This window comes from Vombatus ursinus, unplaced genomic scaffold, assembly GCF_900497805.2.
Source record: "Vombatus ursinus unplaced genomic scaffold, bare-nosed wombat genome assembly UNPS02014818.1, whole genome shotgun sequence".
NCBI lineage: Eukaryota > Metazoa > Chordata > Mammalia > Diprotodontia > Vombatidae > Vombatus > Vombatus ursinus.
In genome coordinates this window covers 22,297,802-22,306,878 of record NW_020954596.1, presented here as the reverse complement: position 1 = coordinate 22,306,878, position 9,077 = coordinate 22,297,802, and the positions used below count along the sequence as shown (strand labels likewise).

The window sequence follows — 9,077 nt, the reverse complement described above, 5'->3', positions numbered from 1 at the left end:
CAGGAGCAGGGTGAGGACGCAAAGTCATTTCAGAGCCAGCCTTTCTTTGAATGTCAGAATAGTGAGCTTCTACTTTCTTCAGGAAGCCATGGAGAACCCCCGAAGGTTTTTGAGTGAGAGAGGCAAGATTAAAGAGTTACATTAGGAAAGCTAGCAGTATGAAGGATGAATTTGAGAAGGAAAAGACATCAGACTATGAGTGCATTAGACACATTCCCAGTTGTGTTCTACAAAGTCATCCAATGACCTGAACAGAGATGGGGGAAAAAAATTATAGCTGATTAGGCAAAACAATCAGTTGTTTAAGCAGTGAGTTTTCAACATGCCGTTCCCGATTTTTTTTAAATTTCCTTTTCTGTCAAATGGGATCTCAACTGGTTGCCCTCTAGGGTCCCTGCTCCTGACGTTCTAGGAGGGTTCTAGGAACTTGTAAATGAGAGAGACTCTGCAGTGAGAAGCGACGCTCTCTAGGTGGCGCGCGTCATCTACTGCAGTGCTCAATTCTCAGTTTAGATTAATAATAGCTTTAAAGGAACCTTAGCTATAAACACTCCTTCACATACCGCACCTGAAAGTGAACGGAAGGCCGAAAGTGCCTTAAAATGTCTTACCTGAACTACCCCTGGGCCTCTGAAATTTGCAAAACTTAAAAGTTATTTGTTGGTAGGATGTTTGGGAAAGAAAGAAAGAAAGAAAGAAAGAAAGAAAGAAAGAAAGAAAGAAAAAGAAAGAAAGAAAGAAAAAAGGAAGGAAAAGAAAATAAAAGAAAAAGAAAGCCATGATGGGGAGAGTTTATTTAAAATGTTGATGGGGTTAGGCAAAGTGTTTGCCTTGGGTCTGTTGTGAGCAAACACGCCGGAGGCAGTTGTGTGTATACTAGCTAGAGGATTGTCAGTCTGAGATAACAGTGTCCTTTTGATCTACCAAAGTATGCCCCAATATGAATTTCTCCCTTCTTTATTTCTTTGCTATACCAAGAGGTTGGGAGCCCGCATCTGTCTCTCCATATCTCTGTGAAGCCTCTCTATCTATGTTTTCTTCAACGTTTCTTACTGCTTGTCTATCTCGGTTTCTCTACGTGTATCACTGTTTCTGTTTTTGTATCTCTAAGGTTTCATACTCTCTCCAAGTACTTGTCATCGGTCCCTTCTTTTCTGTCTCCGTGTGTTTGTCCCTCAGTCTCTATCTGTGCCTCCATCTAAATGCCTGTGTGTTGCCGCATGTGCATCTCCCCACCTCCCCTCCCTGCCGCTTCTGGTGTGTTTTAGGACGTGGGGATCCTGTCTTTCGCTAATCTGGGGGTGTCCAAGAGTACGCAGCCCCACAAGGAGGTTTGGGCTTCCGGCTTTCCTGAGTTGTGCTGCTGATACGAAATGACCTCTCCCCTAGAGCGCAGGGGCAGCGGGGCCACATTGTTGACTGCGCACTGAGTCGAAGAAGGCGGACGATGGGCCCTGTGGATCGCACGCAACACTAGCGCCTCTGGAGCCGGGGCAGAGAGGACTGAGCTCCGAGTACTTTGCTCCTCTACCCTTGCTTTCTCCGGGATTTCCTGCGCCTGCCAGCGACTCCCTGGCATCCTTCCCCAGGGCCACAGGAGCGTCACTTCGGAATTCAAGGCACAATTCAACTAAAGCTCCACAGAGAGGGGAAAGCGGGGTGCCAACAAATCAGGACCATGTTGGGAAAAGATCTGGCAGCAAACAGAGAGGAGAAGGTGGGCCAGTGGGTTTTCAGTAGCTGCAAGAGGCAGATTTCACTAGGAGGCCCCACGAGTTGCTGCCGCTCTTACAGCGTATTTCTTAGTAGTCCCGCGGAAGCAGCCGCTTCAAGGAGCGGCCCTGGTGGCACTTGTACTCGGAGCCAATAAATTAGCTTCTAGATCATAGGACAAACAAACCCTAGAGGCTCCTCTAGCCCCCGCCCGCCCGCTCTGCCCGCCGCGGGAGGTGGCTAAGCAGAGAGAAGGAAGGCGGGAAGGTGAGAAGAGACTGCAGAAGAAGAGAGTAGGAAAGAGACGAGAAAAAAAGTGGGGAGTACAGAACAGAGAAAAGGTAAGAGAACTAAGATGAGAGGAGATACAGAAGACAAGTGAAAAGGCAAGAGCGTAAAGAAGATACAAGATAGAGTAAGAAAAGGACGAGGAGAGAGAGGAGAAGAGAGGGGGACAAGAAAAGAGGGTTGGAGAAGCGGAGAAGAGGCGAGGAAAGGGGAAGAGTAGAGAAAAGGGGAAGGGAGAAGAGAGGAAAGCGAAGAGAAGAAAAGAGGTGGCGACGTTGCCTGCTGAAGGGGCTCTAAAGCTTCAGAAAAGAGCCTAGAGAGCAAACCAGACCACCCAGGCCGCTTGAGGCCAAGGCAGCTCCGGCTGCATCCGCGGACCCAACAGCAGCCGCAGGGCCAGGGGCAGGCAGGCAGGCAAGCACAGGCTGGGATTAACCGTCCCCAAACAGCTCAGCAGCCTTCTCATCTATGCTCTTCAATGCTTACCTTCCTTTCTTCTGTTCAGTGTCTACCGGCATTCCCACCGCCAAAAGACTGCTCTTTTTCAGAAAAGGCACCTATAGCCCCCAGCACTGCGGCGAGGCGGTTCCGCCACTAGTTCAAGCAGGCGCCGTTCGGCACCAGGGCCGGGGCCTGGCCCCGGTTTCACTGGGCAACCCTGATGAATCGGGAAAGAAGAATTACAACCATAGTAAACTAACCGTAGGTATTTCCAACAGTTTGGACTTGGAGGCTTACAAAGCAGGCTTTCGTGGACTTTCAGTTTCCCTGGAGCAGGATTTCAAAAACTTCTCAAAAAATTCTTCCCCCCACTCCCCGAAGCCCTGGGATTTCATTCTCTGCAGCTCGTTCCTAGGCGAACCCTCCCTGTGTGAGCGTGCACTGCACACACGCCTCCCGTCCTGGATGTCTCCAGCTCACCCAACGTCAGCAAATAATCCCCATTCCCCCACACTACCTTCCCTGAGAATCTTTATTTACACACGCCAAGAAAACCCGCAACATGCACTCACGTGCATCTGGGTAACCACTTTACCCTCCCCCAGCCTACTTTACTGACGCTGCACTAGACTGGGAAACCCGGAGGCATTATACACACACAGCAAAAACTATATTTAATGGCTATGCAATGTGGCTCAAAACAGCTTTTGGAACTTGTAAATGAGACGAATGAGTTTATACCACACGCTCGGAGCTTGCCTGCTCCAAGATATCCTCTGTTGCGTTGCTTAAGGATCCTGCTGGTCATGGAGAAATCCTTAAACAGAGGTACACACAGCAATACAAAGTTTAATTCCCCAGAAAAACACCTTTCTCTGCTGGGAAAAGTTCTCCGCTAGTTCAATTCATCAATTCAGAGGCTTTCTGTGTCTGCAAATCGCCTAAGTTTAACAACCTCCCTGTACAACTTCATGGTTAGAACTCCATAGCTGATCTTTTCACAGTTACTGGAAATCCAAAACTACATGCCTGTTTCAGCACTCACGGAATGCTTCATTCTTGTCAAATCCTAATCCCTTAAAGCAATCTACCTGTGCACTGCACACAGCTCCAGACCCGTCAGTCTGCTCTATTTACAAAAGCCACCTGTCGATTTCAGTTTTTCCTTACTCCCCCTCCTCCAAATACCGTGGGGTATAAAAATCTGTTATAATCCATTATCTACTGCTTCAATGCAGTACCTATCTTTGGTGAGTGCCAGTGTTAAGGGAGGAAGAGGGGAATATCCTTCATCTCGACATTATACATTCACACACACATCCCTGGCACCGTTCTGATGCCACGAATTGCTTCCGAAAACTATCTCAGAGTTTGTTCACCGTGGAATCTGAAGAAATCATTTCGCTTCTTCGTTAAGTTTTTTGTTTAAATGCAGTAATAAAAATAGATAGCAATAACCAAGGTGCATGTAAATGTGTTACAAGTATGAAAGAGGCCCAAAAAATCCTTTTTCAGTGTGGAAAATGTGAATAGTGGGCAAAATTTTCACTCAAATACTGAACCTGACAACCTCTTTTCCTAAAAATGTTGGGTAGAAGAAACTATGAAGTCAATTACGGACATCAATAATCCCAGAAATTTGAAGAATTACCATCGTCCTAAGTTTAATTTAGCTAATTCTTCAGTGATTGTAATGTCACATTAGATGCCCATTATTGTCTTTTGGAAGATAATAGTATTGCTTGACCAAAATTGTGTAATATTCATAGGCAATACGTAAATGCAATAGTTTTCAAAATATTTCTGCTTTTTGTTTGGTTTCTTTGGTAGATTTAAAACTTACTTTTTAAAAATAATTTTCAGTGTATCCAATGTATCAGAATAACAGAAAACTATGATGCCAGTTCTTCGTTATTTCATTTTTTTTTTTATTTTAAGGCTAAAGGTGTTCAACTTCTATGAAATTTTACATATAAGGAAAAATCCTAAGAATCGTCTTCTAAAATAAAACTAAATAAACTCAAACTGAAGTGCAGAATTATTCACCCGGTGAGATCACAGAATTCAGTTTCAGGGTGCTTTCTAGAAGATGCTTTCGCATTTTACGGTGTACTTATTCCTACACAATCCATCTTTTTTAAAGATTTCGCTGGTTAGCGCTTTACTTATCTGACTACCTTTCCAAACAACTAGAAGAATGAGGGGATGGAATAAGCCTAGAACTGAGTCACAGGAAACAGGAAAAAAGGGGGCGTGTTCTATTGTATTTATCGAATCTTTTAGAAGAGATAAGTCGTCGCCCCGCGCGCATCCACATTTCCTTTAACTTATGAACACGTTTTGAGTGAGATGATGTCATTGTTTCTTATATGCATTGCGATGCATTAGTATATACATCTAAAGAAAATTCAGTTTATAATGCAGTGCATTTATAAGAATGATGCATAGCTGAATTAGGCTGTGGGACCAGCAGATTTAGAAAAGAAGGGGTTAACCCCCAACCCAAGTCTTCCTCTCCGCAACTTGCACAGTTCTGTCTGTTAAAATCAACATTGCCCAGCTGGAGCTGGCCAATCAGCTGCCTGCTTGAGCCCGGCCCTGCCCAATGGGAAGGCGTGGGCCGCAGCTGTCACTCATAGGTGAGCAATGACACCAGTGCTGGGAGAAAAAGGAGAAGGAAAGAGAAAAGAAACAGATAGAAGCGGGAGGGGGGGCGGGGAAAGTGTCCTGCGCTGCCTGAATCCAGCTGCCTACACCACCGCAGCTCCAATAGCCACAGCTGGAAAAGGAGACCAGCGAGAGTGCAACAGAAAGCGAGTTCAGGAGAGAGAAAGAAAGGAGCGAGGAAGAAAAAAAGTGTCCCGGGCCGTCAGTCCGTGCAGAGCTCCAGAGACGACTGTTGCCTGAGTGTGGCACGTTAGAGCTGCATCAGTCAGGCCTCCTGCTCTCCCCACCCCCAACCCCCACGCGCCACCCCTCCCTCCGTAGTCCGTCCACTCCTAAACTGAGCAAAGAGAGAAGGGGCAGCAACGGAGAGAGACATGAGATTATCCAGCTGAGCGGAGAAGATACTCTGGCACTGGATTTGAGGGCGGGGTGGGGGGCTGGAGGGTGGGTCGGGCCGGGGAGGGTGGAGGGTGGGGGGGCCTTGGAGAGTGAGAAGCAGGGGTGTGTGGGGCGGTGGTTTCGGTGACAGGGAGGGAATCGTGCAGAGGAGTAGGCTGGGGGGCCCTCCAGTCAAATCGGTCATTTTCTTCTCGTCTACTCGCTCGCTTGCTCTCTCCCTCTCTCTTCGGTCTTGGATCCCCCGACTCCTCCGGAGCAGGGGCTACTCCCTGCCCCGGGCCTGGCCCGCAGCCCCTCGGGGGGCAGATGGCTGTCCGCAGCGGCAACACCTTGACGCCTTTCTCCATCCAGGCGATTCTTAACAAGAAGGAGGAGAGGGTAGGACATCCGTGCTTGGAAGGGCGCCCACTCCCGGCCAGGGGAGCCGCGGCCCCTGCAGGCTCGGTCGCGGCGGCTCCAGCCTGTTGCTGGAGGCTTTTTGGAGAAATGGACTCGGGTACTGTGGGGGGAACTGGGGAGACGCTCCTGCCCTCCCCGGCTGGGCCTAGGTCGATGGCGGCAGCAGCGGCAACGGCGGCGGCGGCAGCAACAGCAGCAGCAGCAGTGGCTGCGGGACGGACAGCGGGGAGCCCGAGGGGCTGGGATTCGGACTCGGCTCTGAGCGAAGAGAACGAAGGGGAGCGGCGCTGCCCGGCCGAGGCTGTAGGATTGCCCGGGATGGCCAGCGGAGCGGGGCGCGCCCAGGAGATTCCCTGCAGGGGGCAGCCCGGGCCAGAGGCTCAGGCCAAGGACTTGGAAGAAGAGCCCCCAGGCCTGAGTGACAGCGAGATGTCAGCCAGCGTCTCAGGTCTGCTTGAATTTCTTGGTGGACAATGGGAGGGAAGACGAACTGGGCTTGGGCGATGGGAGTGGAGGGAAGCGGGGCGGGGGGGTGGGGGTGGGGGTGGGGGGGACGGACTCTCTGTATCCTGGAGCTGAAATCCAGGAACGAAATTTCACGCATGGGCTTGGCACCGGGGATTAGCTGGGGCAAGATTTAGGGGAATAAGCAAGTTCCCGCTGGGTAACCTCAGCGCTAGAACCCCCTCCCCGCTTTCCCTAGTGGAAGAGGATCCCTGTAAAGAACTGACAGAGTCTGTTCGGAGCTCTCCCCTCCTCATGTTCCCTCCTCCCCATCAGCTCCAAGCACGTGCGCCCTGGTGAGCTAGGGGCCCCGATTCACCTCCCTTCCCACTCGGGCTAGAGTTCAGTGATCCAGCTTCCTAATTGTCCCAGGTCTCGGCCCTCGGGAGTCCAGGATGTTAAAAAAGAACATGGCCTCCGAAGCCCCCAAATTCGTCTTTAAGGGGAGAGATGAAGGGAGTGAGAAGTTTGGGGAGCAGCAAAAGATTAAAGCAAAGACCTCTTGGGAGCTTAAGCCTTTCTAGACCGCGGGGTGCGGACTCCGGGGAGCTCGGATCCATGGCAGTGGTTGAGCCAATGATTCAAAACCTTGCTTCCGAGCTAAGCACAGCAAACGGTAGGGCCAGAGAGGAGGCACTGACAGAAAAGGAAGCCAGGACCTGTAGGGTGAAACTTTGTTTAAAAGCCTTCAGTGCAACATTTCAACTTTTTTTCCGGGTCAGTGATGACTCGGAGCTGAGAGTAATCAAGGAAAAGCTGTTTGCCTCTCACGCCTTGTTCATCTGTAAGGAGAGACCCAGCGCCCCATTCCATTCTGTTTTTTCCCTTTCTGCGGGCGGCCGCAGGCCTTGGTGTACAGCAGGACGCAAAATGGTTTCTGACCAAGTTGCTGAAGGCCCAGTGCAGAAGGACCTCTGTTTCACCTGAAGGTTGGGATTTGAGAGTAAAGAGCTGAATTGAAGTGATAAAACGATGGACAAAGTCTTCCCCCCCCACCCTCCCCACGCCCCACCCCCAGCAAAAAAAAAAAAAAGTAGACAGTCCAAGGAAAATGGGAAAGGTCCTGGCTCCCTGTCCCATCCCTCCTATTTCCACCTGGGGGACCAAAGGAGGCGAAGGGGCAGGAGTCACAAAAGGCGTAGAGGGAAACCACAAGCAAAGCTCGTCTTTTGACTGCTCGTAGCATTCTCTGTCACTTTAAGTTTGCCGGGTGGATAGCTCTATAGACTTCCGAGTCCAGTCTCGTCACCAGCTTTGACACTATGACACTGTGATGATAGCAACCCACCAGATGCTAATGGGAAACAGGGAGACACTTATGTGGTACTCTGTGTGTGTGTGTGTGTGCGTGCGTGCGCGCGCGCGCGCACGCAGGGTTGGGGTGAAGGAGACAGACTGAAGACAGAAGGAAAGGATAGTAAAGATTAGAGGAGAGAGGAATGATGGTGGAAATTGGACTGACAGAGACAAGAGTCAGAGAGAGAAAGACAGCAGACAGAACTAGAAACAAGAAGCCACCAGAGTGACTGAGAGATACCGTGTTCGTTTGTGCCGTAATCCGGCTTCGCGCCTTTGGTGAAGCGGCGAGTGAGTGGTTCTTTCACCAGTTCAGCAGCTAGGGACAGACCCTGGGGAAAGGGGCCACGGAACTAGTCGGCCTGTCCCTAGGAAGGGTCTCCCAGCCCTCCCAGGGTCTCAGGAGAGCCTGGGTCAATGCCAGGCTGCAAGTAATGACCCGGCTATTTCTCCTGCGGCTGTTCTTGGGGCCTCGAAACTGACCTTGCTTTCCGTTTTGTTCTCCCCCTGGCCTTCGCAGATCGCAGCCCGAGGACAGAGGAGGACGGAGGCGGAGGAGGCAAGTGCGAGAAACTCCTTTGTGGCGGGGGCCCGGGAGAAGAGGAGCAATCTGCGCCCAAGCCTCGGAAGAAGCGCTCCCGGGCCGCGTTCTCTCACGCACAGGTCTTCGAGCTGGAGCGCCGCTTCAATCATCAGCGCTACCTGTCTGGCCCGGAGAGAGCCGACCTGGCAGCCTCTCTGAAACTCACCGAGACTCAAGTGAAAATCTGGTTCCAGAACCGCCGCTACAAGACCAAGCGCCGCCAGATGGCCGCAGACCTGCTAGCTTCGGCTCCTGCTGCCAAGAAGGTGGCGGTCAAAGTGCTAGTGAGGGACGATCAGAGACAGTACCATCCGGGAGAGGTGCTCAGGCCCCCCTCCCTGCTCTCCCTTCAGCCCTCCTACTATTACCCCTACTACTGCCTTCCGGGCTGGGCCCTCTCCACCTGCACGGCCGCAGCGGGCACCCAGTGAAGGACTACGACAACGCCGAGCCAGGTCCCCAGACGCTTCCACAAAAACCTACCGGTCCCCCGACCCATCCGAGGAAAAGGACATCAAGGACGCTATTTATTATGATTTCTTTATTTTTGTTATTATTGCTGTTGTTGGGTCTGAGATGGCTTTTCATTAAGGATGAGGATTTTCATTAAGGATTAAGTAAGGGGATTAATTGGGGGCGGGACGGGATAAGGGTGTGGGGGAAAGTGGGGAATTGCTATTTGTCAAGTTGCCTACCTTCACAGACATTTACAAGCCGAGAGTTCGTCCATTCGGCCAAAAGTTCATGGTATCCATGCTACCGAAATATTTGTACATACCTATCTATT

At 50.7% G+C, this 9,077-nt stretch overlaps 1 protein-coding gene across 2 annotated transcripts; it reads left to right on the top strand.

Moving 5' to 3' along the window:
- Positions 1 to 5,814: 5,814 nt before the first annotated feature.
- Positions 5,815 to 8,800, top strand: NKX3-2 (NK3 homeobox 2). 2 transcript variants are annotated; one of them, XM_027836040.1, is made up of 2 exons: positions 5,815 to 6,355; positions 8,228 to 8,800. In XM_027836040.1, the coding sequence occupies exons 1-2, from the start codon at positions 5,815 to 5,817 to the stop codon at positions 8,719 to 8,721; spliced, it is 1,035 nt and encodes a 344-aa protein (XP_027691841.1). In that variant the 3' UTR covers positions 8,722 to 8,800. The 2 variants fall into 2 exon arrangements, with proteins under 2 accessions (XP_027691841.1, XP_027691842.1); XM_027836041.1 differs by having other exon boundaries at positions 5,815 to 6,373.
- The last annotated feature ends 277 nt before the right edge of the window (positions 8,801 to 9,077 follow it).

Excerpts from the sequence above, each read along its gene's own strand:
- NKX3-2 (XM_027836041.1), top strand. The coding sequence starts at position 5,815 with ATGGCTGTCCGCAGCGGCAACACCTTGACGCCTTTCTCCATCCAGGCG. Across the intron at positions 6,374-8,227 it reads AGGTCTGCTTGAATTTCTTG|ATCGCAGCCCGAGGACAGAG; the intron begins GTGGACAATGGG and ends TGGCCTTCGCAG.